General features: G+C 56.4%; 13 protein-coding genes across 13 annotated transcripts; 8 read left to right on the top strand and 5 right to left on the bottom strand.

Annotated features, from left to right (window-relative positions):
- Nucleotides 1-327: 327 nt before the first annotated feature.
- KRP23_8735 (uncharacterized protein) lies at nucleotides 328-986 on the top strand (the record flags this gene model as incomplete). The annotated part of the gene is made up of 2 exons (XM_067894212.1): nucleotides 328-661; nucleotides 742-986. The coding sequence occupies 2 exons, from the start codon at nucleotides 328-330 to the stop codon at nucleotides 984-986; spliced, it is 579 nt and encodes a 192-aa protein (XP_067743667.1).
- Nucleotides 987-2,091: 1,105 nt separating this feature from the next.
- On the top strand, nucleotides 2,092-3,178 carry KRP23_8734 (Ribonuclease P protein subunit p25-like protein; the record flags this gene model as incomplete). The annotated part of the gene is made up of 2 exons (XM_067894211.1): nucleotides 2,092-2,223; nucleotides 2,291-3,178. The coding sequence occupies 2 exons, from the start codon at nucleotides 2,092-2,094 to the stop codon at nucleotides 3,176-3,178; spliced, it is 1,020 nt and encodes a 339-aa protein (XP_067743666.1).
- A 511-nt stretch (nucleotides 3,179-3,689) lies between these two features.
- On the bottom strand, nucleotides 3,690-6,617 carry KRP23_8733 (Eukaryotic translation initiation factor 3 subunit C; the record flags this gene model as incomplete). Its single annotated transcript, XM_067894210.1, has 1 exon — nucleotides 3,690-6,617. One exon carries the CDS (start codon nucleotides 6,615-6,617, stop codon nucleotides 3,690-3,692), a length of 2,928 nt encoding a protein of 975 aa, XP_067743665.1.
- Nucleotides 6,618-6,696: 79 nt separating this feature from the next.
- Nucleotides 6,697-7,095, top strand: KRP23_8732 (uncharacterized protein; the record flags this gene model as incomplete). Its single annotated transcript, XM_067894209.1, has 1 exon — nucleotides 6,697-7,095. The coding sequence occupies one exon, from the start codon at nucleotides 6,697-6,699 to the stop codon at nucleotides 7,093-7,095; it is 399 nt and encodes a 132-aa protein (XP_067743664.1).
- A 56-nt stretch (nucleotides 7,096-7,151) lies between these two features.
- Nucleotides 7,152-8,738, bottom strand: KRP23_8731 (Protein FMP42; the record flags this gene model as incomplete). Its single annotated transcript, XM_067894207.1, has 1 exon — nucleotides 7,152-8,738. One exon carries the CDS (start codon nucleotides 8,736-8,738, stop codon nucleotides 7,152-7,154), a length of 1,587 nt encoding a protein of 528 aa, XP_067743663.1.
- A 745-nt stretch (nucleotides 8,739-9,483) lies between these two features.
- KRP23_8730 (tRNase Z TRZ1) lies at nucleotides 9,484-10,522 on the top strand (the record flags this gene model as incomplete). The annotated part of the gene is made up of 3 exons (XM_067894206.1): nucleotides 9,484-10,131; nucleotides 10,212-10,280; nucleotides 10,376-10,522. 3 exons carry the CDS (start codon nucleotides 9,484-9,486, stop codon nucleotides 10,520-10,522), a joined length of 864 nt encoding a protein of 287 aa, XP_067743662.1.
- Nucleotides 10,523-10,757: 235 nt separating this feature from the next.
- Nucleotides 10,758-11,420, bottom strand: KRP23_8729 (uncharacterized protein; the record flags this gene model as incomplete). The annotated part of the gene is made up of 1 exon (XM_067894205.1): nucleotides 10,758-11,420. One exon carries the CDS (start codon nucleotides 11,418-11,420, stop codon nucleotides 10,758-10,760), a length of 663 nt encoding a protein of 220 aa, XP_067743661.1.
- A 1,877-nt stretch (nucleotides 11,421-13,297) lies between these two features.
- KRP23_8728 (Ribosome maturation protein SBDS) lies at nucleotides 13,298-14,495 on the top strand (the record flags this gene model as incomplete). Its single annotated transcript, XM_067894204.1, has 3 exons — nucleotides 13,298-13,623; nucleotides 13,703-13,772; nucleotides 13,839-14,495. 3 exons carry the CDS (start codon nucleotides 13,298-13,300, stop codon nucleotides 14,493-14,495), a joined length of 1,053 nt encoding a protein of 350 aa, XP_067743660.1.
- A 69-nt stretch (nucleotides 14,496-14,564) lies between these two features.
- Nucleotides 14,565-15,955, bottom strand: KRP23_8727 (Enkurin domain-containing protein 1; the record flags this gene model as incomplete). Its single annotated transcript, XM_067894203.1, has 5 exons — nucleotides 14,565-15,041; nucleotides 15,115-15,414; nucleotides 15,503-15,577; nucleotides 15,675-15,780; nucleotides 15,870-15,955. 5 exons carry the CDS (start codon nucleotides 15,953-15,955, stop codon nucleotides 14,565-14,567), a joined length of 1,044 nt encoding a protein of 347 aa, XP_067743659.1.
- Nucleotides 15,956-16,153: 198 nt separating this feature from the next.
- On the top strand, nucleotides 16,154-17,347 carry KRP23_8726 (uncharacterized protein; the record flags this gene model as incomplete). The annotated part of the gene is made up of 1 exon (XM_067894202.1): nucleotides 16,154-17,347. The coding sequence occupies one exon, from the start codon at nucleotides 16,154-16,156 to the stop codon at nucleotides 17,345-17,347; it is 1,194 nt and encodes a 397-aa protein (XP_067743658.1).
- A 54-nt stretch (nucleotides 17,348-17,401) lies between these two features.
- Nucleotides 17,402-19,672, bottom strand: KRP23_8725 (uncharacterized protein; the record flags this gene model as incomplete). The annotated part of the gene is made up of 6 exons (XM_067894201.1): nucleotides 17,402-17,461; nucleotides 17,522-17,874; nucleotides 17,946-18,049; nucleotides 18,116-18,737; nucleotides 18,807-19,504; nucleotides 19,572-19,672. The coding sequence occupies 6 exons, from the start codon at nucleotides 19,670-19,672 to the stop codon at nucleotides 17,402-17,404; spliced, it is 1,938 nt and encodes a 645-aa protein (XP_067743657.1).
- A 1,851-nt stretch (nucleotides 19,673-21,523) lies between these two features.
- Nucleotides 21,524-22,984, top strand: KRP23_8724 (uncharacterized protein; the record flags this gene model as incomplete). Its single annotated transcript, XM_067894200.1, has 1 exon — nucleotides 21,524-22,984. The coding sequence occupies one exon, from the start codon at nucleotides 21,524-21,526 to the stop codon at nucleotides 22,982-22,984; it is 1,461 nt and encodes a 486-aa protein (XP_067743656.1).
- Nucleotides 22,985-23,284: 300 nt separating this feature from the next.
- On the top strand, nucleotides 23,285-26,305 carry KRP23_8723 (Serine/threonine-protein kinase SRPK; the record flags this gene model as incomplete). Its single annotated transcript, XM_067894199.1, has 5 exons — nucleotides 23,285-23,324; nucleotides 23,444-25,132; nucleotides 25,207-26,056; nucleotides 26,188-26,220; nucleotides 26,290-26,305. The coding sequence occupies 5 exons, from the start codon at nucleotides 23,285-23,287 to the stop codon at nucleotides 26,303-26,305; spliced, it is 2,628 nt and encodes an 875-aa protein (XP_067743655.1).
- Between the last annotated feature and the right edge of the window lie 105 nt (nucleotides 26,306-26,410).

The raw sequence follows: 26,410 nt of genomic DNA, 5'->3' as shown, positions 1-26,410 counted from the left end.
GTGGCAGTTGAAACGATGCGACGTTTCTCGGTCGTTTCATTGGTGGTGACTGTTCGAAGGGGTGCGACGGGTACGTGGCAAGATACGGGATCAGATGCTTGCGCAAACTTCAACTTGAGTGCATTACCATAAGAATGTTTGGACATTGGACACCAGCGTCGTTGTCGCTAATAAGAGCGCTGTAGGCGCTATGATTGATAGTTGCTTTGATATTCGATGATACAAGAAGTGCGAGGTGGACTAGAAATAGCGCGATGTAAAATAGATTGGGCATGTCCAGGAATGGCTGCACAGGCTTTTGCCACTTTCGCTTGTATTTTGCGAGGCATGGATGCCGCGCAGAGCAATGCGTTCTACATGTGCATTGACAGTGTCCGAGAGGAGGTGATCGATGTGGAGCAGCAGCTGCAAGCGACAAGAAGCGGCATTTTCACGGTGATGGAGGCGGCAGAGCAACTCACGGTAGACGCCTGTGCGCTTGCACTTCGACGCGAAGAGCTGGAGAAAGATGAAGCCTCGCTAGTACAGTCCGAGGCGACCGCCGTGCAGAACAAGGTGCTGGCAGAAAAGAAGCTCATGGAGGTGGGCGGCTACGAGTGCGTTGTGCGTATTCTGCGCAAGGCGCTGCAGAAGGCCAAGCTGGAGATCATGGACACGGAAGGTAGGCAGCTTCTCTCAGCTGCGAAACTATGCTTCCACACACCGGAATCCTCACTAGCAGTCGTATTTTACTTCTCACAGACGAAACCAAGGAGCTAATCCACGAGGAGCTCCTGCTCCGCGTTCAGATCGCCACCATGACGGAGAACTTGACCACGGCACAGCAAAGCGTCGCGCGATTGCAGCAGGAATGCGCCGCTGCATCCGACAGCAAGCGCGACGCCGACGACAAACTGCGCCAACTTTCCAACTTCCTCAATCAGGCGCTCAACTCCCCCAACAGCAACAACGTCCGACCAGCGTCTCCAACGTCCCCAACATCGTAATCAGTCACTTCAACTTGAACTAGACCCAGCGAAACGATACAAACACCACCATGATCAAGCACCAAAACCCGCGTGCAAGGATCATTTCCATTAGCCTAATTGAGTTACAATCACTGCGACTTCGTCTGGCCTCTGTCGTTTAGCACCCGACCACGGGACCAGCGAGTCATGTTCATTTCGGCCCGAGCATTTTCTCAACAATCGTTCAATAGTTAAGAACAGTGGCTCCTTGAACACCTCGAGGCTGATGATAGACCCGCCCGGAAACCATCTTCGCCGTTAATCCAGTCGTAGAAGGAGATAAATTCGACCGCGTCCTCTGCAGCTATCGACACACCCTCTTGGTGAACTGTACGTTGGTATTCAGACTTGGTTGCTGTCCAGAGTAGCTGTTCTCGAATAAGCAAGAGTTGTCGGGGGCTAACTCTAACCAATCCGGTGAGCTCCCTGCCACTGCCGCAGTACGCAGGTATCCAAAGGCCAAGACCTGCAATACGCCCGTAGTAGTTCGGTCCCCGCTTCTAGGGCCTTATTCGCTGTCAGATCTATCATCAGGCAAAAGCAGTCCCGATCTCGTTGCTTATACTCGCTGCATACCTCGTTCACCTGCTTGCGAAAAACGTGTTGACACTATAACAGCAGCCAGCATTAACTACCCAAAACGATGCTCTGGTAGATAGTGTCCTCTGTCTAGGTCGTACGTAAGATTTCCTTCCGGTTGAACTTGATGTCGGAAATGCGGATGGCACGCTTGTCGCCGAGCCAATACTTCCCTCCGAAGATGTAGTCTACGACTACCGTCTGGTTCCTAAAGACTTCCTTGCAGGAATTGAACAGAGTGCTCGTTACTTCTTCCAGCCACTCGCGCGTCCTGCCGACGTCTCTTGAATCTTCGGTCTGACGCACGCGCTGCTGGAACTCTCCAACTATTGAGGGTCGCACCTAAATGGAATCAGTGTGTTTTTCCTATAGAAGAAATAGATGAACCTGAAAGACTGGGATTATGTGTGCCACACTAACGATCTTTCATCGGCAACCATCACTCCATTACGCGCCAAGCTCGATTTTGTTCATTGGCCTTCCGTTCTCCACCCAGCTCAAATCAATGGACAAGTACCGCCGTGTGGACAAACCTCGGCGCGAGGAGCAGGCCACGCAGGTCGAGCCCAACGAGATCCGCATCACCCAGCAGGGAAAAGTGCGCAGCTACATTTCCTACGCCAACGGGCTCTTCGCAGTAAGTTTTGTGTTTCTTATATAATATTTGATGTTATTGGCTAATCGTTTGTTTCTTATTTGCGCAGGAGAAGAGTGAACGTCGCGTGGTGTTGAAGGCCATGGGCAATGCAATTAGCAAGGCCGTGACGGTGGCCGAGATCCTCAAGCACCGAGTGCCGAATCTGCACCAGGTGACGCGCATCTCGTCCATTGAGACAGTGGACGTGTACGAGCCGCTGGAGGAGGGACTGGACCGCATTGAGACCACACGCCACATCCCCGGCATCTCCATTCAGCTGTCGCTGGACGAACTGGACCGAGACGACCCCGGGTACCAGAGCCCCATCCCGGTGGAGCAGGTCACGGTGGGGTCGCCGTCGTTCCACGACTCGCGGGAGTTCAGGAAGTCACGTGGACACAGCAAACGCTCCGGTCGCAATGGCGGCAATGCAGAAGCTCCGGCTGTAGCGGAAGCGGAGGAGGTTGCTGCAGAGGTTGAAGCGGAGGCTGACCAGCAGACGCCAGCGGAGGAGGAAGCGACGAGCTCGACGCCCACGACGCGTGGCAAGCGAGGCAAGGGGCGAGGACGTGGACGCAGTGGCAGCAATGGAGGACGCGGCAGGAAGTCACGTGGAAGAGCTCTTGTCGAGGAGGCAGACGCAGAAGCGAGCAGCGCAATCGACCAGCAGGTAGAGAGTGAGGCGCCGCCCACGACGTCAAACCGAAATGCTGGGCGTGAGAGGAAAGGAGGAAAGAGAACGGCAAGTAACGGCGACGACGAGAAGCAGGCGGGAGGCGGTGAAGTCGGCGGAGATATTCACGAGAATGGCCACGTGAACGGTCGGAGTGGTAGAGGCCGGCATTTCGGTCGCGGTCGAGGCCGTGGTCGAGGACGCGGCCGTGGAGGCAGGGGTGACGGACGCGACGGAAATGCTGCGACTGCTGCGGGTACGACGGATGCTGTCGCTGAGTAGCGAGTAACCGTCTCGTACAGTTCATCTGAAAGGAATTGATGTCGATTTCCGTGTTGCTGGAGACAAGTCGTGTCGAAGTCGAAGCGTGGTGCTGTTGGGTAGCAAATGCGATCAGCAGAAGCGGAAGAAGAAAGATAAAGCAAACAAAAATGGCAGTGACGAACATTGGTCGCACCGTCGTCAAAATGATCATGAAGCATGTATTGTATCGCACCAGCGGTCCAGCCAGACCACACTAATACTAACATTTTGGATTTCTGAGCCTAGACTGCCAGTGCATTGTGTTGGTGACTGCAAAAGTGTTAAACGAAGGAGCGACCAGCAACGGCAGGCTGACTTCCAACTTGAAGGACTATCGTAATACAGCCAAACCTCGACGTGCTATTCATTCTCCGTCCGTCTACCAAGTGCGAACCACACAAGGAGTGAACAACCCCAGGATTTGATCTACCACAGAGTTGTGCCACTTACATGATCCCTTGTGTACGCTCTCTCACCATGCGACCATTTTCTACTGGCGCTGCTGCCGGGGGCCGCGGCCACCACCGCCACCGCCGCCACGACGAGGACGGAAACCACCGCGTCCACCCTGGTTGTCACCACGACGGCTGCCGCCAGCACTGAAGCCAATACGGCCGCCGGCGCCACGACGACCGTCGCCGCCACCACGGCGGTTGCCCCACTCTTCCTTGCCCGTGCCCGAGCGAAGGTCCATCATACGCTCGTTGTTCTCCACGATCTGCGAGAGCTTGTCCGAGTACTGCACCGCCAGGGTCTGTAGCGACGAGCGCTCGGTCTTGTAGAGGATAATAGCCTGTGAGGACTGGTCCCACGCACCCTGCAGCTCCTCGTTGATCATCATCTTGGATACCACACTGTGCACAGTCTTGTCGTCGAGCTCGAACATCTCCATGAGGCGCGCAAGGCCCACCGAGTCATACTCGGCGCTGAACGCCAGCAGGTACGTCCGCAGAGCCTCAACCTGGATCTTGTGCTGCACCATCGACTTCACGCGCTGGCTCACGTTGACACCCGGGAACAGGTCCCAAACGGGCAGGCCAATGAGGAGCTCGGCGCTCTTACGCCACGAACCCTGGGCCAACAGCTTAGCGGCAGCGACCACGTGGTCACGCGGGTTTTCAGGGGGACCCTCGAACACAAGGCGCTCGTGGAACTCGAGAAGCTTGCGGAAGGCCTTGGACACCATGCGCTTGCGGTCCGACAGGCGCGAGTTCACCATGTTCGGCACCTCCAGCAGCATCGCGCTCACCAGGTGGCACGTCTCCATCAAGTCGAGATTAATGTGCATGTGGTACGGCACCTGGCGACGACGCTCCAGGCGCTCCTGCTCAAGGTCACGCTCGCCGTAGCGGAACGACTGAAGGCCCTGCGCGAGCAGCTCCTTGGTACGAGAGCCCGTGCAGATCTCCGACAGACACGCATGAGCCTCCCAGATGAGACCGCAGCGGAAGGCGCACAGACCAAGCTGAGCCATCATGCGGTTAAACAGAATCTGAGTAGGGATGTCAGCGTCAGTGATATTGTCCTGGATGTGAGACATCAGCAGCAGGTCACGAGCCTCGTGGAAGCGGTCGTGGAGAGCATGGTGGTAAATGCGGCACAGCATCGCACGCGTCTTGGCGCGAATGTCACCGTGCTGGAACACGAAGCGGCACACATCGCGCAGCAGCTTCTCGGCGTCCACGGGGGTCACGTCCACGCTGGGCTGTCCCAGGACGGAAGCAGGGTGCGTCGTCGACACGTCAAACTCCTTCGTCTTGGTCGCGTTGGTGCTCGAGCAGGCGGGGTGGAGGAACACCGGGTCACCGAACTTGGCACGCTTGGCCTGGGCCTCGTACAGAGCAGAAGCAACAGAGTCGTGCTTGTAGTAAATAAGCTCGGCACGCACAAGGGCCATGGTAGCAGCACGCTGGAAGTCCTTCTTGGACGCGTAGAACGCCTGCACACGCTCGGCAACCTCGATCAGCAGGTTCTCGTCGTACAGACGAGCGACATACTCGCTCGTGTGCGGGTCCGTCTGCTGCAGGCTCTTCGTGTATTCCTCCGAGAGGCGCTCCACGAAGGCAGCAAGGTCGCCAGACACCTTGATCGTGCCCTTCTTGCCAGCCTGCGGCAGCGTGTCCACGAAGTTCAGGTCCTCCTCGGCGTCTTCGGCGGCAGCAGCCGCGATCTGAGCAGCGGTCACCTTCTCGCGACCAGCACGCACGATGTCAGCCTGGTCCTCCGACGTCAACGGAGCCAGCGAGAACTCGGGGTTCTTCTCCAGAAGGGAGAGGATCGTGGAGACGTTGGCCTGCACCTGCTTCCAGTGCCGCGCCGACATGACGCGGTCAATCTTGGACGACGTGTCGAACACCGACGTGCCCACAAGGTACATGGTAGCCACAATCTGGCGGGCGGGGCCGAGGCGGCGAGCGTAGTTGGCCAGCTTGCGCATCTGGCCAAGCTGCTCCGAAAGGTCCATGCCCTTCTTACCACGCATGGCAACCACCTCCTTCACACGGCGGTCGAACTGGCTGGGAGAGAGCTTGAGCTCCTCCTCCACGACCTCCTTCTTCTCAGCAGCGTCCGACTCACGAGGGGCCTCACGCCGCTTGGCAGGCTTGGCGGCCTTAACACGCTTGGCCTTGGTGACCACAGGCGTCTGCTTGAGCCAGCGGGCACGGCCCTTGGGCATGTTGTCATCGTCTTCCTCTGAAGAGGACGAAGACGAGGACGACGAGTTGCTCGGCCACGACTTGTCCGAGTCATCGGAGTCGTCGTCCGATCCGGACTTGTCGTCGTCGCTGTCGTCGTCCGACTCGGACGCATCGCTGCTGGCCTCCGACTTGGACGAAGACGCCGACGAGTCAGAAGAGGACGACTCGGACTCGCTCGACTCGGACGACTCGGAGGACGACGACTCGTCCTCGCTAGAGTCCACGGGGTTGGCGCGGAAGTCGTCGATCTGCTTGCGCATGGGTTCGAACTGCTTCTTGATCTTGCCCTTCATACGGATGAGCGCCTTGCTGTTCTCCTTGCTCATCTTCTTCTGCTCGGCCTTGTTCTTCACCTTTTCGCTCAAAAAGTCCTCAAGCGCCACCATCGCGCGCAGGTAGAACGCGGGTAGACCCGAGATCGTCTTCTTGGCGCGCTCGAGCTGCTTGCAAAGCTCGTCGAACTCGCTCTGGATCTGCGTCCAGTCGTTGATCTTCATGTGGTTCCTGATGGCCGCGCAGTTGCGCTCCATGTTCTCCAGCGCCTTGTCCTTGGCGCTCTTGACCACGCGCACCTCCTCATCGGAATCCGAGTCCGACTGCACTGCCCAGCGGGAGGCCGCGCGCGCCTGCTGCTGCTGCGACGTCTCGACGTCCGACACGTCGGAGGCGTCGCTCTCCTCCTCGGAAGAAGAGCTTCCGGCCCAGAACCTGCTCGCCATGGCTGCTTGCTTTGCTGCTTTCTCGGGTTTCGCGGGGCGGTATCCGCGTTATGACGGGATGGCTCGCTCGTGACCACCGATGCGGGGACGAAACCGGTGCGCCGTACCGGTTGTGACAGAAACCATTTACCGGTTTTATGCGGTGTTTTGGGATCTCTTTTGCCTAATTTTGGGCGCTCGCGTAAACACACAGGTAAAATACCGGTACAAATCGCCAGACTGCGACGAGTTCCTGGACGAGGTGAAGCATGCAGTATGCGGCTTTGTGCAGAAGCGCGTGCTTGTGCCGCTAGAAGACCATGTCCATGAGGCGTTGCACACGATCACGGACTGGGACGATGAACTCGCGTTGAAGGGAAAGATCAAGGCGCTTCAGACCAAGCCTCAGTCCTTTTTCGGGGTGCCTCCGCATGTTGTGGCTGGATCGGGAAGCGATTGGGAGGATGCACGTCGCGAGCTGCGCCGCGTAAACGGTTGATACTGCTGATATTGGTCTCTAAAGCGATGGAAAACCCTATTGCTATACTACGCGACTCACTCGGGCGAGAACGGGTCGTTGTGTGGTGCGTTGCCCGGGGACCGCAGGAAGGTCATGCCGAGCGCCGGAGTATCCATGAGCGAGGAGTACGTGTCGCGCTCGCCAAGTTTGTGCACGACGCCGTTCTCGAGCGCGATCTCCACGCGGCGCTTCTTCTCGCGGTCGTGCTCGTACTTGCGCAGATACATCGTCAGTGGGATCATTAGTACGCAGGACAGCAGCGAAGCCGCGTTCAGCGCTGTCAGGTCTCCGCCAAACAGCGAGTTGGAAATGTACACCGCCGGGTATTCGGCCAGACTGATGATCGAGCCGATGGAGAAGATGATACCCATTAGCGAGCCCATGTTCTTGAGTCCAAACGTCTTCGCAGTGAATGCCGAGATAATCGCGTACAGGAACGCGCGAAATGCTGTGAAAAGGAAGAAGGCCACGCACTGCACCGGGAGGCTCGGCACCAGCTCCAGCACGTTGTAAAGCACGCCCAGGACATTCGTGAACAGCAGCGCCTTCGACAGCCCGCGGGTCTCCACAAGATAGTCGATAGACGGCACAAACAGAAAACCCATCGGAAGCACAAAGCTGAACACCTTGGTGTAGAGGTAGCCGTGCTCGCGGTCACCGTAGTTGTCCAGCAGCTTGTTCGCCGTGCCGATGTAGATAGTCGCGCGCAGCACTTGCACAGCCGCATACGCCACAATGTACGCAAACTCGAATGACTTCATCTGCTTGGTGATGGCAACATCCACGAGTCGGAACGCTGCATCGTCCTTCGTTATGGTAGGCGTGGACGGAATCCGCCTGGGTACAATCTTCTCCAGCTCCACACTGCCGTACTCACTGTCATTGGCCTTCCCACCCACCAGCAATTGCTCGTGCTGCGGTGTGGACACAACCACTCCATTGTCATTGACATCAGCTTTGCATTTCGGCCGCAAGCTCTTCTCGTTGAGTCCCCAGAGGAAAATGAGCAGCAGGTAGACCACCCCCGAGACTACAGCAAGACCCAGGAACAACTGCCTCCGAGACCAGCCGAAGCGCTCATGAGCAGTGTACAGCACGAGAAACACGACGCTGCTGCCGTCGAAGAGACAGCTGATAGCCGCGAGGATCGCAGTCTGGTAGCGCATGATGAGGAAGCTGGCCGGGTACGACGCCATCATGGTGATGCAGCCTCCGAACGCGATGAGCACGTAGGCTGGCACGAACAGGTCGAAAGTCTGCGAGTCTGCGAGCGCCAGCATTGTCAGGCCCGAGACTTCGATGATGGCAGCAATCGCGATGGTCACGCGGGGCCCTGCGCGGTCCAGGAACATACCGACAGGCAGCGCGCCGGCGTTCATGGCCACGGAGGCCACTGCGAAGACGAGGTTGAGGCGATTCTCTTGAGCCACGCACGTGGACTCGATCGGGTCCGAGCAGAGCTCGTGGTACTGGCCTTCCTCCTGCAGCAGCAGCAGCAGCGGCGCCCAGCCAAAGACAAGCCCCGTGAGCAGCAGGTCGGACACACATACGGCCAGCACCAGCGCGATGCGTCTGGGCGCGATGCGGCGCGGCCGTATCGCCGAAGAAGAGGGCAACACCATTGCAGTTTGGTGCACAGCGCAAGTCGAGGAATGACTGACAGAGGAAGGCGAGCACTTATTCACATTCAGCGGATCCCACGCCAATGACCGAGACATGCATAGTGAAGTCGAGTCAAAGGTACAAGAGACCGTAGGTGGCATGGAAGCTGAAGTAGTCAAGTCAAAATAGGCGAATCGCATTGACGACGTCGGCAGCGCCGATGGGAATAAGCGTTCGCAACAGGCCTGGAATAGCTTGTAATAGCATGGTTCGCGTGCATTGGTGTTGCTGGGTGGTGAACAGCAAGAGCGCAAGTACAAGCTTTCGTTCGAGCAGGATTGGTGCTTGCGCGAACTTCCCTCTGAACGCGTGCGGGTGGATGCTCGCTGTCCATATGCGAGCCTTGATTATAGACTCCCAAGGTCTGCGCCAACAGTGATGGAGAAGGACCTTGCGACGTCGCCACACGCGAGGCGCTGGCAACAGGATCAAGTATTGTGTGGAGTTTTGCCGATTTAGATTTGTGCCGGCGTACAACAAGTTGTTGGTGCGACCGCCCCTAATCGAAGACCTGGTTGTTGCGACGACGCTGCCAGCTTGATGTCGTGAGGTAAGTCCTGATCGAAGAGGTTGTTGCCAACAACCTCGCTCAATACAATACAACCAGGGGCAGCTTTCAGCTTCGAAGTAGCCTTCTTAACGTCAGCTACGGTATATCTTTATGATTACGCGGCAGTTTTCTGGCAGCCACGGTACATCATCGAAATGTACACGAGCGAGCCGAAGGTGGTGGTGACCGGGGGCTACACGCTGCACGTGCGCTGCGTGGCTGGCATCGAATCTTGCTGCTATGTGGACTCCATTGATGTAGCGTTCGACCTGGGATGCCTCGCCGGCCGAGTGATCGGAAAATCGCACGTTTTCATCACGCACGGGCACATCGACCACATCGGCGCGCTGGTGGCGCATGCTGCACGGCGAGCGCTGCAGAAGCAGAAGCCGGCGGAGTATTTCGTGCCAGCGCATCTGGTCCCTCATCTGGAGAGCATTTTGCAGAGCACGGCAGCCATGCAGGGCGACAAGCCGTTTCCCGCTCGGCTCGTCCCGCTGCAGGCGTTCGACGAGGTTCACATCTCGCCCAAGTATATGGTGCGCGCCGTGCCCACGATGCACCGCGTGCCCAGTCTCGGCTACATCCTCTACGAGAAGAGGAACCGGCTCAAGCCAGAGTACAGGCAGTTATCGGGCCAGGAGATTGCGGCACTCAAACGTGCAGGTCAAGAGATCACGAGTGCAGAACTGACGCCCGAGATCGCGTACACGGGCGACACCACCATCGAGACCTTCACAACGGCAGTAGATGGCGACGAGCGCGCGAACGACTTGCTGCGCGTGAAAGTGCTCATCACCGAGGTGCAGCGCTGTACTGTACGGAATAAGAGGCGCCAGTGAGGCTGACTAACGCGTGCTGGGCGGTGTGCTGGTACTCACAGGCCACCTACGCGGATGGCGGCAAGACCGTTCAAGACGCCGTCGACCGCGGACACATGCACCTCGACCAGGTACGTTTCAGCTCTGCAATGCACGACGCGCTAGTATCTCGCCTTCAACTGAATCGATGGCTGTGCTTTTTGCCGTGGTCGTCATGCCGCCACAGTTCGCCATCCACGAGCGCTTGTTTCAGCAGGTGGGTTCGCTCGTGCTGGTCCACTTCTCCGCCCGCTACAGCACCGACGAGCTGGCCGAATGCATCCGGACGCGCCTGCCGCCATCGCTCCAGGAGAAAACGGTGCTTGGCTGCTGAGATGTGTTCGGCAGCATGGAGCAGCGCGAATAAGTTCGGGACTGATTTTCGCCCAAGCGTCAAGTTCAATTAGCTTCATGAATAAGGTCGGTGGTGAGACCAAACATAGCAAAGAAGTCTGCGTAAATGGGGTTGGTTGTTGTCGGCGGAGATGCCACGATATATTGGTTGTATTGTGTCATGGCAATAAATAGTGATGCTACAGACGTGATGCACTCATGCTACGGATATAAGTCTACAACGAGGAGCTCCAGAACTCGGAGAAGTTGCGGAGCGGGATCGGACGCGACGCGCGCAGCACCAGGATCTCGTCTCGCATGAGCAAGGGCATGGGGGCGGGCGAGCGGTCGACCACTCCGGCCTCGGCGACTTGCACTTCGTCGCTGAAGCGAACGCGCCTCTTGGGCTTGCTGGCCTTGACGGGCGAGGGCACCTGCGGCTGTTGCGCGGGCATGGCCTGCGCGTCGAACACGCGGTCGGCGTTGGCGTTGGCCTGCTCGCGCACCTTGGTGCGGCGCTGACGAGAGATCTTGTCGTTGGCGCGCTCGATCTTCTCGAGAACGGTGAGGGCACGCTCCCACTGGTTCTGCAGGCACAGCGCCAATGCGTGGCGGCGCGAGTTCTGGATGAAGGTGATGGCGTAGCGGATGTTGCCGCAGGCCAACACAAATGGCGACACGGCCTCGTGCTGCTGCTGTTGCTGCTGCATCTGCAAGTGGCGGAGCTGGAGCTGCTGCTGGCGCTGGGCCATGACGGCGGCGGCTACGGCGCGGGGCGAGTGCGGCGAGGCGTCGCTGGCCTGCTTGCTGACCTTGAGGAGGCGCAGGTCATCATCGGCATTGCGCGCGCGCTTGAGCGCGGCCACGGGCGAGACAGGCACGACGCAGGAGGAGCTCATGGCGCTAGATCGGGGGGCGATGTCGTTCGGGGCGGTGCCGAAGAACGGAATAGTACTGGGGTAGCGGGGCTACCGCTGAAGATGTGGAGTGGCCGGCAAGTTGCGTAATGAAGCTGAGTCGGTGGTTCCCGGCACGCGGAAGCTGGCTACAGCAGCGATTGGACGTTCGCTCGCACACCACAACCACACAAAAACCGAAACGCCCGCACATCTTGATCTTTGTATTGACCATCACTCCCGGGCGTGTCGCCGGCATTTCTCACGCTCGCGCTCGAGGCGATACAACGACGGGCATACGCGCGCTCAGCCAGTGGCGGCGCATTCGCGTCGCCGCATGCTGCCAACCAGGAGCGGCGAAGCGGATCGGTGGCTGAACCCCGCTGCTCAGCCCGATTTGCCAGCGACCGGAGTGCGGGAAGCTGTGACTTGTGCGTCGCCGCCCTCTTTGCGGCCAGGTCAAGTCGCGTTCCGGCAACGGGTGGCGACCGCAGTCCACGCCAACCGGCGCCGTCGGAGGCGATCGCTCGTTTGAGACGAAGGCTGTGCGTGCGCAGCCAATCGGAGCCCCGGCCGAGACATGTTTTGGCTGGTCCTCGTGCACTCGACCAGCACAGTTGACTGTCCGCCCCCGCCCATAGATACCGCGGCAAGCAAAACGGAGGAGGATCCCTGTGGTGGCGCGTGGAAAAAGCTGCTGGCTGGTGACACCCGAGTTGGTTCCGAGGGTCTATGCAAGCCCCAATCGCTCGTCCCCGTCGGCAGATGGCCTCACCTTGACGTGGTTCAAGTTGAACCGTTCACCCTCGGCGGACCATGCAGCGAGCACGCGAAACACGCGCAAACCATGACGAGTCCCGGCTTGCGCTGCGAACCAGTCGACCTTATTCACACGCAGTGGTTACCTGCTCTGTAGACGACGGGAACCGTTTCGATGGCAAATGGTATTAATACTGGCGAAAACTTGCTCCGCACGAGACGCAGGCGGCCTCGCTTCGCGTTCGCCGCCACCCGATCGATCACGGCTCGGGCTTCCTGTTGCCACTGGCAGCGCCGTGTGCTTGCGCGCTTGCAACTCGCGCGGCACCGCGCCTGTCCCCAACCCCGTCTGATAATTCAAGCACCGATCCTCGCGATGTATCAACGCTCCATCAACTCCGGTTCCATTTGAGACCCAGAACACCGATCGTCGCATCGGCGTTTTGGGTCGGCGCCAAGCAACGTAGCGCCGTGATACTGACCCGCATACGCGCTCTTCCCGATCAACCGATGGGGAGGGTACGACAACCGCGCAGGCGGCGCACCGAATTCTCGATGGGGAACCGCGAGTGAAGTTCCGGCCCCGGCTGGAAGCGGAGAACTGCAAGACCGAACCCGCGTTTCGCCCCTCCCCGACGGCGTAAGCAGCGCGTGATGGCACCTGGAAGGGCAGCGCATGTATTAATTGCATGCGCAGTAATACATGTGCATGAGCTGTTCTGTTTTGCTCGACGTACATTCTGGTGGGGAAACAGAAAGTGGTCGGCGCGCGTCTCAGTAATTTCTCACGCTGGGCTAACTTTAGCGTCCGTGGAAACAGGGAAAGGCCGAGTTCAACGTCAGTCACAGTGCGAGCAACTTCAACCTGGCGTTCTCTTTCTTCGATGCCCACGCCGCTTGCTGTGCTCGTACATGTACTCGCGTACATGTGTTTTTAGGGCTGTGATGCATTGATCTGCGTATGCGCCATTCTATCGTAAACTTGGCAAGTTACATCCCCTTTTCAAGCTCGCATGGCGCATTGGTGTGTCCGTGTGACACAACTTACGCCCATTAACGTTTTTGTCCGCCGCTGACCGTTCATCCAAAGCAAGTCGTCAACCCAAGTCAGCTAGCTAACCATGAGTGGCGGCCGCATCAGCCAGCCCGTGGGCAAGATCGTGCTCACGAACGTGGCCGTGGTGCGCATGCGCAAGGGCGGTAAGCGCTTCGAGATCGCGTGCTACAAGAACAAGGTCTTTAACTGGCGCAACGGCGTGGAGGAGGACATCGACGAGGTGCTGCAGATCGACAAGGTCTACGAGAACGTGTCCAAGGGCAAGTTCGCCAAGAAGAGCGACTGGTCCAAGGCCTTCGGCGTGCAGAGCGAGGACCAGGCGTGCCGCGCCATCCTCGACCATGGCGAGCTGCAGGTCTCCGAGGGAGAGCGCAAGGCGCTCGTCGAAAAGTGCGTCCACCACGGCCGCTTTTCAATTGCGAAGGGGTTAGCTGAGCATTATGTTGTGTTTTGCTGTTTTTGTCTGTAGTATGTACCGTGATATTGCCACTATTGTGGCGGACAAGTGCGTGAACCCCAATTCGAACCGCCCGTATCCGGTACGCTGCACAAACTTCTTCCTTGCTGGCTTGGAGTTGCGCTCGTTGACTTCTGATGTTGTGCAGTACACGGTGATTGAGCGCGTGATGAAGGAGATCCACTACGCTGTCATCCCGAACCGGAGTGCCAAGCAGCAGGCGCTGGAGCTGATCAAGAAGCTGCCGGAGCACATTCCGCTGGCACGTGCAAAGATGAAGATTCAGGTGACGACGCCGGCGTCGGGCGCCCAGGCAATCAAGACAGGACTGCTAAAGGAGGATGCAGAAATTGTCGAGCAGACAGGCAGCGACACCGTGCGGATGGTGGTGCTTATTACCCCGGGGTCGTACCGCATCGTCAACTCGCTCGTGCAGGAGTACACAGCTGGCCAAGGCTCACTAGAAGTGATTGATCTAAAGAGCCACCAGGAGGGTGAGCACACGATTGACGATGAGATCTCACAGAAGACGGAGCGTCTGGGACTGTCAAGTACCCCTGCTGCTGCCCCCGTGCCAGTGGCGGTAGCGGCGGCTGCCAGTGGTGAGGCAAAGAAGACGCGGCCGTGCAGCACGTGCGGCGGCGACTTCAGCGCTGATATGACCAAGTACCGTGAGCACTTCCGCTCCGAGTGGCACCGCTACAACCTCAAGCGCAAATCCAAGAAGCAACCAGTGATTAGCGAAGAGGAGTTCACTGAGCTTGACACAGAAGATGTGGAAGCCTTCCTCTCCTCGATGAGCTAAGATGCAGAATCTTCGTGTGTCCCTTATCAGTAACATGTTGCTAATACACTTAGTTCTGGACCCGAGTAACTAGGCAGCGATACTACCCGTGCGCTCTCGGTTGTTCTCTGAAGCACTAGTGAGTGGTGCAGCCACGTACACTTTCGCACGATCGAAGACCTTGATAGCATCCTCGATCTCCTGTAGTTTTGTTTCCAGCTCGTTCTTCCGCCGGATTTGGTTCATAGTTTCGATACGGAGTGGCAGTGAGTTCATACGCAGCTGGGCCTCTGTCAACGACTTATGCAGCACGCTCAATGTGCGAACGCGTTCATCCTCATCGAGCAGCACCATACCTGGTGGGCAGTCCGGGTCTGGAGCATTTCTTCGACGCTCGTCTTCCTCTCGAGCCCATTGCTCCTTACGCTCCAGTAAATACTTCGGGATACGGCCAAAGTTACGATTCACAGATCGAAGCTCCTGGTCCTCGTCGATGCGAACGGAAGGTGCCTTCTTGATAACTTCCCAAGCGTTGGCGTTGACGAAATCTACGCGCTCCTTTTTGTTCTGCATAGATCACAGCAGCATATCATCAGATAAAAATGGTCGGATAACCCAACCACCGCACACGAATGCGTACCATTTTCTCCAGCTCCTCCTCTCTCCGCTCAAGCTCCGTACGCGATGGGACTGGAGCCTTGCGATAGATATGGCGTCTGCTACCGCTACTATTAATCGAGTGCGACGGAGACTGCAACCTAGACATGGAACCGGGTTCGCTTCGTGGTGCAGACGACGTCCGTGATGATGAAGACACAGATCCAGGTGCAGACGGCGTCCGTGATGATGAAGACACCGATCCAGGTGCCGACGCGAGCGAAGAGGATCGTCCACCACGTCGCAAAAAATCGTGTTTCTTCACCTGCTCGCCATTGCTAGACTAAACGCAGCAACAGACGCAAAATGCATCAACATGTCAGTCAGAGAACCAGCAAACTGCTCTTCCTCGACAGATCCTGTAGCAGCACCTCTTCTTCCTGGAAGACCCGGGGACGCACGCTCTTGAACCTCGTCAGCTTGAACTCTTGCGGCTGCTTGGCTTTCTGTCACGTATTCACCAGAGCCACGCGCGACAGCTTAGCGCCCGACCTCAACAAGTCCATCGGAGGTAAGATCTCCGCCTTAAAAACCTCCTCGCACCTCTCGACTTCGATGATCGCGGTTCTCTGCCTGCAGTCTCTTAACGCGCAGCTTGTTCTCGCGCTCAAAGTCCCTGGGTGTCACCCCTTTGCGCTGCTGTTTCTCTCTGCAATCCAAAAGACAGAAAATACGCAGATTTTAACAGTTAAAAAAACGCCAATCGCTGTGAAATGTTGGGTCAGATGGTTAGCGCACCGGAAGCCTTCGTCCGGGTGTAAGATGGCGGCGATCGCGTCCGAAGCGTTCGCATCGCGGCGGCGGTAGCCCACATTCGCGCTCATCAGTCGGTTTTGAGTCTGAGCTTGACGTCGAAACGGCTTATGTGTGCTACACCAGATGAATGTGCACCACATACCCACTTAGGATAAAATGTATACAGTACTGTCTAGCGTCTGACACTCCGCCTGTCCAGTTCATTTCCGAGTCGGTTCATCAGAACTCAAAAGTGCAAGGGGATACGTCGTGATTAGCAGCTCGGCATGGCGTCTACAGGACTCGGATTCGCGCGATCGACGGATCGTTCAATGCGCCAGACGCTGCACTTTCGTTGGGTGTTGGTCTCGTCGCTGCTAGTGCTGCTTTCAACGCTGGGGGATTTCGTGAACGCGTCCGAGTGCAGCGCCTGCGGGTACTTGGCCAAGAACTGTAGCGCGTCCGCTTCGGGTGGCGGCGTGGACGTCTGCGATGCCACGGGAGGTATTCGCATTGATGATGTTTTCTGCAACGACGACGAGTGTCAATGTGCGGGCGGACACACGTGCGTGAGTACCATCGTGGGCTGCACGAACCTCTTCCAGGCGAGGAACCGCCGTCGTTGTCTGGGCAACGCCACGCTTTCGCGACGTTTCGAGCAGTGTGCAATGGACCAGGGACTCACCAGACTCAATGCGTCGAATGTGGCCAGCGACTGGGTCTACTTTAAGCAGGGCAGCAAGTGCCAATCCACGGACTGTCTGGCGGTGAGGCTCTTCCATCAGAGCGGTCTAGTGCAGTGCGGCAACTTGCTTGCGGTGTGGAAGACCAACAGCTCTAGTTACGATGCTTCCCAGAATGTGGGTTTTGCCAGCTCCGAAGACGGTGGAGACACGACGTACCATTTCGTGGCGGACGGCTCGCGCGCGAGCGACATGAAGGCTGGCACTTTTCTCTACTCTGTGCCGTGGTCGTCGGAGACCGTAGAGTTGGTGACCAAGCAAGCCAACAGCACGGCAATTGATCCGTGCTACGTGCTCCAGACGCGCAACCAACCTAATGGTACATGCGAGGGTGTATACTTGCAGTTTGATGCGAGTGTGCAATTTGCCAACAGTGACGAGTACGTCATGTCCGAGCTGAGCTGGTATGCGTGGCTCGCTGTCGTGTGCAGCGTTGCTGCGGCTGTCGCGGCCATAGTAATTATGGGTGTGGTGGTCTACCGCTTCCAGCACATGGACCTGTCACCGCCTGTCGAGGAGGACGAAGACGGGGGCCTGCTCTGTGAGCTGGATGACCTGCGCGAGCGTAAGACCCAGCGCTCGAGTCCGGCAATGCCTGTAAGCCCAGCAAGCCTAGGATCTACGTCGCCATCGTCTGGCCGAGGTATCGTGGGCACCGATCTACGCCAGCGCGGATCAGGTGTCGCCACTGCAGCTAGCGTGACGCAGGTGGAGGCTGAAGCCAAGACCAAATTGTAAATAAACACACGAGGCAAGACGATAACGAGCAACGGAAGATTTTTGATAAGCCTGCTATGTCTTCACGAGTTGGCTTGGATTGTCTCGAGCTCTGTCTAACAACGCAAGTAGACCCTGCATTATTCACACGACTTTAGTACGCCATCCATTGTGCTGTAAGAAACAAGAACATACCGCGACAAGGGGCTTCTGTCGTTGCTCCGAGTTGAATTGCCCGAGTATACCCTCGATTAGCAGCGATGTCATCGCATGGTCACCTTCCACTGCACATCGCAACAGCTCGAGAAAATGCTGCTCACCCGACGAAATCTCAAGCCCGCTGACTTCGCCTGCAGTCTCAATATGATGCAGTGCAGCGCCCAGCACAGCTAAGGTTTGACAACTCGCCTGTAGGTTTGCTTTCTTGAAACGCAGTCTGGCCAGAGCCAACTCCTTGGCAGCCATGTGCGGTGGCAACTCGACATCATTGGTATTCAACAGCGTTAACCGTTTACTGAACATTCGCTCGCCTTCTGCTTGACGAAGAGCTGCAAGCATATCGGCAATAAACTACAATTGAGAACAGCAAAACGCAAGATTTGTCCATCGTTCTGCATACCTAGCTGAGATCCAAGCTTCGCTGTCAATGCATTCTTGGATTTCTGAAAATCTTCAGTAAGCCTCCCGATTGCCCGGTGTTTATCCTTCACGCGCCGGATCATCCTGTTCAAGTATAACGATTGTATTTTAGCCGCCACTTTCCAAGCTAGAACAAGTTCCATCACGTACTTGCGTCGAAGACTCTTGCTCGTAGCCCTCTCGACTGTGATTTCGTCAGTCCTCTTGTGTTGATTCTGCGATGCATGCACGCCTGCTCTATTTGAACGAACGGAAACATCGGACTGCATTTTAATGCGTCGGCAACCCGACGCATCAAGCGTGTAACAGACGCCTCTCGGAGTTGTTCGACGGAGTGGGGATGTTCTTAATCCACCAGTCTTGAAGGATGAAGACACCATCAAATCACCAAGCGTCCGATGCTGGGTCTTGGAGGATTTCAACTTCATCATACCAGATGTCTCGTCTCCGGTTTCGCTAAATGGCATTTCGCGAATTGCGATAGCAGAAGCTGGTATGGAGTCAACTATTTTTTGCTCACCAATAGTCGGCTCGCCTTCGTCAAAGAACTTCAACGCCGGCACCTCGCTAATCATCCGGCGACTCAGTATACTCGCAACATTAGACGACTGTGCTTCAACTTCGCGTCGCAACTTGCCACCGTGACGGCCTATAGCGCCGTTCGCATTGATAGGACTTAACGGTGTGTTTAGCTGGTTAGAGCCATTGCCGTTCATAATGCTGAGAGCCGATTGCTCTGATCGCCGCTTTCGTTCACGCCAAACTCGAACAACTGCCAATGGTGCACCACGGCAAAAGTTAGGGTACACACGTCAGGAAATACTCAACATCGAGCACCTACAGCGTTGGAAGGTAACCATAACCCGCTTTTCCATCTCGCTTCTGTCTTCACCGTTGCCGTTGGTACCATGCTTTCGACTAGATCTGCTGCCTGGTGAGGCATCGACTGTCTCATGATGGCTGTGAAGTGGGGGCATCGAGGTCGAATGATTTGGTAGTAACCGAAGTGCTGACACATTCGTGAACCCTCGCTGACTGAGGCTGTTCGTTTGAGGTTGGATCACAACCTTGCGTCGCATCCAAGGGGAGCTGCGCAAAATGGCGTCGAGCTTGGCGGCCAAATGGCTTGTCCTTGGACGATGACCGATGGCAACGGCTGGAGTCGGAATCAACATTGCTCGGTGGGGGCTATCAGCTTGAGTGTTCACACTCTCCATCTGAAGCTTACGTCGGGTAAAGGTGAATATTGGCTTGTTGTTCAGACCCAGTCCGGTTGCCGCCGCGGCCGCTGCAGCAGGCAGCATCGCAGGGGTCAGCGATATCTGACGGTTGCGATGTACTACATGCTTGGTAGTAAATAATCCCTCGACCACTGCTGCCGTGTCTTCCTCCTCTTGGTTATCGGCATGATGCACAGGCGTCCCCGATCGAATTTCCAGCCGATCATCATCGGGACATCTTCTAGTCGGTCGAGATGGAGCCTGTGTATGTCGGTGCCCTGGGGGCCGAGGCGTCAATCTTCTCCCAGTCCGAGCAAAGCTGCAAGCAGCAAAAACAAAGCCGTGAGCTACACCGCCGAATCCAAGACAACGTACTACGATCCTACCGACAGATAACGCGACGCTGCTCAGCTTCTTGCACGAAATCTTTGATGAGATCGCTGCCACCTCGCGAAGTTGGGCGAGTCGGCCTTGCGGAGTAAACCATCAGCTCGTTCGTGTACTCCGCCCCACTGCTAAATCGGAAGGAAAAAAAATTACTATTTTCATTTCTTCGCCGAGCCGTTGAAACTTTGAAGACCACAAAAAGCGGCTTGCGCAGAGAGGGACTTGGAGTTGGTATTTTGTGATCATCTCGCTATCAAATCGGGATTGGAGAAGTCGAGCTTGACGTGTGATCCCGTCGTACGCGGCTCTCGATAACGCCTTGTCTCGGTTGGTACACGAACCGTGTACCTATGCGCGCGTTCAGAATGTGCTCATTCCTTGATGAAAATTGATGGTCCGCGTTCGGCAACGTCTTCTCCCCGCGCGCTACATGTAGCACTGCTCGATCTCGCAGAATCTGAGCTGATAGAAAACAACTTCAACTTGGACTTTTACATCGAGTGCCACTGGAACCTCCAGTCTGGAGGACCTCCTTGAGAATTTTGCAGACGGATGTTGCAACCATCGGGCGACGCCTTCTCTTCAATCAAGAGTCTTGACAACTGCGAGTCGCTTTGTGCCAGCCGATCTGGGGGTGGAGGATTGTAACGAGAGGATGGGTTTGATCGTCAATGGGAAAACGCTTGCAAGTTGAAGACGTTGAAGTGACGCAGCGGCAGAGCCAATCATGTCGGGCGTGACGCGCCAAACCGAAGCCAATCAAGAAGAGGTTCTAAAAACCTGCCTTCTCGAGAGCAGATCCTAGAATAGATTCTATGCGGTATGGAAGGGCTATTTGCTGCAAGCCGCTGCACTGCAGAGCTGCTGTCGTGCAGACTGCAAACTGCGAGCATGATAATATCGTTGTACACAGAGCGCGAGCCGCAGATAGCAGACGGCTGACGCGCATCCACAACGACGCTTCACAACGCGCCTTCGAGCCAGAAACGAGGTGAAGCGGTCAGCCGGCAATGCCCAGTGGCGGTGGGAGAGAACAGGCAGGCATTGCGGCGCGGCAAGTACGGCCACAAGGCTCTGACATTGGCGCCATTCATGCCCTGACAAAGGCGGAGGCGAGCATGAGCGCTTGCTACGGTTCCGGTGGACTGTGCGACGTTTCATTTTGGAGAAGTCATCAAATCGTACTTAAGGGATCCACCCACAGTTGCACCTTCAAGTATCCATCTGCGGAACACGCCATATTTCGCATAGTGAAAGCAAGTCAAAAGTGGTGAAAGGGCGTTCTATGCGATACACCAGCGTGTACGGATAAAATTCGTGTATACAAATTCGGTCTTGGATGACCAAGCACACTCATACGGTGTACCTGTGCATGATACTGTCGGTGCTTGGCAAGCCGTGGGCTTCTCCTCGAAGATTTGCGCCCGCACTATCCGTACCTCGTCGTCTGCCGGGGACATAGGCAGCAGCATTATTGAACATGTAGTACAATGCTACCCCTCGTTATGCGCAGTGGGTTCAACAAAGCGATTTCCAAGGTATGAATGATTGAGCACTATTTTGGCAACAAACCCCTTGCACAACCTATCCGCTGCTACGAGGTATTATGATATCAAGGTGCTCATATCACTGATAACGAGGGTAGCACTGTACGACATGCATTTTCCGTTGGCGTATACTGTGAGTGTATACTTATGTGTCTCACACTAAAATAGAGCACCGGCTCTGTAACCGTCGCTTCGGATGATTTTCTCTCTCCAATCGGTCCTACCCAAGCAAGCCAGCAGCCCTTATGTTCATTCGCGCAATCGCTTCGCTGCCGGTAAGTCTCCAGAGAGAGCCGCATCTCGTGTGAGGAGCTCGTGTGCGGCAGTCGATTAACGCGCGCTCAACAGCTACCACAGGCACTTTCGCATTCATCACCCTCAAGTGCGTCAGAAATTTTGTCCGGATGCGTGGCAGCACATCAGTAACAAGTGCACGTGCAAGCGCAAGCGAGGCACAGACGACCGTCTCGTTGTCAGACGACGCGTTGGCAGCCATTGAGGACATGGCTGTCCCGGACAAGAGCGGCAGCGGCTCGCAGGCGACCCCCATCGAGACCAGCGCTGTGAGCGACACCACCATGAGCAGTAGCGACCGTTGCAGCTCTTGCTCCAGCTCCGACGCTCTGGACGACGACTACGGTGCTCACGTTCTGTCGTCATCGGACGAGGATGAAGATGACGACGAACAGAGAGACGACGACACGCAGCAGGACTCGACCAGCCTCTTCTTGGTCAAGCCCATGCCTTCGAGACTGCAGGTGTGTCCCGTGGACGACCTAGCTGTTGAGGATGAAAAACGCCGGAGACGATCGCGTCGGAACCTGAAGAACAAGACCAGCGGCAAGAACGCCTCACTCAACGGCGTCAGTCGAGATGCAGAGAGTCTACCGTCGATGCCCAGCCCGATCATGGTGCGCACCCGACGCAGCGGCAGCTCCCCGACGCTCTGCATGTTAGATAGCTCAGCCAGCAGCGCATCGTCCGTGAATCGCAGTCGCCCTAGCAGTGCAAGAGAGAGGAGACACACAGCGGCACAACCCCCAGCAGCCGTAGGACCCTCCAACGACACTGTTCTTGCACCTACCGTCCCTTTACTTCGAAAAGACTCGGCAGCGATCCGAAGACAGTACTGGAGTCAACTGGGCTTTAGTCTGTCGCGCAGCGACTTGGAGAAGAGCACAGGACGCAAGAAGGAGCGTCGCGACGGCTTGAAAGTGCGGCTGAACGACGCCGATTCCAAGCACGAACAGGGCGCCAAGGGCTTCCTCCAGTTCATCACGAGCTGGTACGCGCCTATGACTGCCGTGAGCGGCGAGGACAAGTCTCGGAAAGTCAAGGGTCGCCATACCAGCGCAAGACAACTCCGCTCGTCGCTATCTCGAGCTTCTGCTGCTTCATCGGTCAGCGATGCCTCCACCCCAAAGAAGGGCGTGCGCTTCAGTGAAGAGGCGGAGCTGTTCTACATCCCGCTGCATCGTGACTACTCGAAGCGACAACGGGATTGCATGTGGCCAACGCGCTCCGAGTTCGTCGCGATGGTGGAGCGCAACCTGGACGCCGTGTATGACGAGATGGAGCGCGAGTACGAGGCCCAGCTGGAGAACGAGTACCTGGAGAACGAAGGCATGGCGCGCGAGGAGGCGCGGCAAAGAACTGTCGAAGCCCAGCAGCGGAAGGCAAACGAGGCTCACGCCGCAGCAGAAGCGCGTCGCAGTCTCTCGCCGCCGCTGAGCCGCAGCTCAAGCATCATGTCGTCTGTGCCGACGCTCACGCTGTCGCAGAAGCAGGTGCTAGTGTCGCCCCGAGCGCGTTCGTCGCACGACCTTCGCTTCAAGTACCTCAAGCACCTGGGCATTGACAGCTAGTGAACGAGGCGCGGAAGATTCGATACTAAATGGTGAGATCTTGCAGTGAAGAGGGAGCAGCACACGCATGAAGCACCGGTCTGATCCGGTCCCACCACTGACGTCAGATAAATTATGACTTTTTACAAATTCAGAGTACACTCAAATCGCAAATTTCTGGTCTAAAAGTTGCGCTGTTCGTGATTGGCCCATATTTCAGCGATACGGATCTTTGATTGGCCATATTTGCGCCCGTACACTTGTTGGTCGCAGTTCAGTTTACACTCCTCGTAGGCCAGCAGCTCTTCTTCTCGCAGTTCCATGGACGCCCCCACCGCGCGCTCCGCCGCAAAATCAGGCTGTACGTGTAGATCTCCGTCTTGTACTTCCATCCATGTAGCGTTTGCCTCCTTCCACGCCATTACTTCCCCTTATTCCTCCGTTTTCTAACTGATTCCCATTGCCCGCTTCTTGCATTAGCGACGAAGATAGGACCTTCACACGCCTCTAAGAAGACTCGCAACCGCAAGAAAAAAGGACGAGGAGCTGCCCCTGCGCCTTCCGCACCCATCGCGACCTCGTCGTCCAGTTCGGAAGCTCTGGAGAGGGTCGAGTCCGGCTCGTCTCAGAGCGTGGACGGCTCCACGTCGACGACGCGTCGCTCCTTCTCGCCGCTCAGCGGCAGCAGCAGCCAGAGATGTAGCAGTGGAGAGGAGGAGGACGAGGACTACGAGGATGACGATTACTCGTCCGAGAGCGAGGAGGAGGGCGAGACCAGCTACAAACCGGGCGGCTACCACCGCGTGCAGGTCGGCGAAGTGTACAACGCCAGGTTTGAGGTGCAGGAGAAGCTCGGGTGGGGCCACTTCTCGACCGTGTGGAAGTGCCTGGACCGACAGACGGGGGAGATGGTGGCCATGAAGGTGCAGAAGAGCGCTCGGCATTACACTGAAGCTGCGAAGGACGAGATCGAGTTGCTGGAGTGCACGGTGCATGCGGCTCAGACTGGGTATGAGTCCAAGGAGGAACAGGAGGCGATCAAGGTGGTTCGACTCGTGGACTCGTTCGAACACAAGGGAAAGAATGGCGTGCATGTGTGCATGGTGTTTGAGATGATGGGAGACAACCTGCTTACGCTCATCAAATACTACAATTACCGTGGTGTGCCGCTTCAGCTTGTCCAGCGTTTAACGCGGGATATGATGGAAGGCCTGGCCTTCCTTCACGGCAAGTGCGAGATCATTCACACTGACCTCAAACCCGAGAACGTGCTGCTCTCACATCGCATTCCGCAACTACCAAAAATTCGCAAGTCGCAATGGGAGGCGTTCCGCGCGATGCGGCTTGAACGCCGTCAAAAGGGAGCGAAAATCGCGCAAAACGGAGACAAGGAAAATGGCAAGTCTGCGGCCAGCTCAGCTGGGGACAGCGCTGAACTATCCAAAGAAGACAAGAAGCGTCTCAAGAACAGGCAGAAGAAGAAGCGGCAAAAACAGAGAAAGCAAGCCGAGGCTGCTGAACGGGAGAGCTCTGTAGACGGCTTTCCTGCAAATGGCAAGATGGATAGCACAGCTCGCCCAACGCTGGCAACGAGTAATTCCGCTGTTGTTGAGCAATTGAGCATCAACCTTTCACAGTTCGAGATTTCTACCAGTGCCGACATGAATGAGCCGGGCGACCATGTGTTCAAGTCGAATTTTGCTGGACAAGAAGCTGATGCATTGACTGACGCAACTGTTGCACCATCGGATGCGACGCGGACATGGTATCACCAGGTTGGACAGCTTGGTGGTGAAGAAGACAAAGACTGGATTCATTTGCCTCCTGAGTTCGCGGCACGGGTAATGTTGCTACTCCCAGAGGGTCGTGTGGCTGGATCGAAACGGAAGGAGCGAGAATTCACATTGAGTGTGTCTCCAAAGTTTGTCCAGCCATTTGATGAAAGTGGTAATGGCGAGGAAGATGATGGCGAGGAAGATGATGGCGTGGAGACATCATTCGTATTAAGGTACCTTGACCACGTAGATGACGATGTTATGAGCTCGATTGAAGATCAGGTATTCGGGCTGCGTGATGGTAGTTCACCCAGGAAAGCCCTAGTTTCGACCAAGACGAAGTACCGACTATGGAGACTGGAGTTTGACGCCAGATATACGAATGCTGTATTGGGTGCGTTACCCTCTATGGGTCTCTCTGAACATGCCAACTGTTGCTGACATTTGTCCTTTGTGTTTTAATGATAGGGTACTTGGAACGCCGTATTGAGGGTCTCCGCTTCCTGAATCTTGCGACGTCTTCTGGTGTAGCGCTTCCAGGGTTCTTTCTTCCTACACCACCCAGCGACGAAGCGACGAAGATTGCTTCGAAGGCCAATGCCAAGGAGAGCATCGGTGATGAAGATGTGCATGACGTCGTCATTCAGGGAATCAACCTTTTACCGTTAGCTGGATCAGGTGAAACGATGATGCCAGAGACGAGGCCGCTTGAGCAGCGACTCGGCCGCTGGGCTTCGCGCTTTAACAGGCTTGCCAACAGTGATATGTTCGATCTCATGAAGCTGGATTCAAAGATCTGTGACCTGGGTAATGCGTGCTGGACCACGAAGCACTTCACGAATGATATCCAGACGCGTCAGTACCGGTGTCCTGAGGTTATCCTGGGCAAGCATTACGACACGTCAGCGGACATTTGGTCGATGGCATGCTTCGTGTTCGAGCTGCTAACCGGAGACCTACTTTTTGACCCCAAGAGCGGACGCAACTTCAACCGCGACGAGGATCACCTAGCTCAGATGATTGAGCTACTTGGTCGCATGCCGAAGTCTTTCACCGGATCTCAGCGTGGCTTGCGCGAGTTTTTCACGCGCAAGGGCGACTTGAAGCGAATTCGCAATCTCAAGTTCTGGAGCCTACAACAAGTACTCGTTGAGAAATACCACTTCTTGCGCCACGACGCCGAGTGTCTTGCATCGTTCCTGGGGCCCATGCTGCGTTACGATCCGTCGAAGCGCGCCACGGCCGAAGAATGTCTCGCGCACCCGTGGCTTGCCCACGTTGATGATGTGGTGGAGGAGGAACTCAAGTCCACTCGCAAGTAGGAATAGTTTTTGTAGATAGAGGTGCCGGGCGGGGATGGCTGATGCAACCGCTTGGCATTGGCATTGACTGTCAAGGCGACACTCACTCTGGAGAATGAAATCACCCTGATGGGCATTGTGGGCCTAGAAGCTGGCTGTTTGAGTTCGAGCTGCGACCCACGTGAGTGAGAGACCTGCATTTCCTCTGCTTGGTATTTTGAGCCCGGAAACTGACCTCACACGAGCGCAGAAGTCTCTATGTGTAGGGTAACATGGCATGGTACGACAAGAATAGCAAGCCGGCAAGACGGATGAAGATAAGCTGAGCTCGTGGGAGCACGTGAAGCATTCCAAGGCGCCTTAGACCTGAC

The sequence above is a fragment of the Phytophthora ramorum genome, assembly GCF_020800215.1.
Source record: "Phytophthora ramorum isolate Pr-102 chromosome Unknown Phyram_PR-102_s0007, whole genome shotgun sequence".
Lineage (NCBI taxonomy): Eukaryota > Oomycota > Peronosporomycetes > Peronosporales > Peronosporaceae > Phytophthora > Phytophthora ramorum.
The sequence above is the reverse complement of the archived record's forward strand: the minus strand, read 5'-3'. Positions and strand labels throughout refer to the sequence as shown.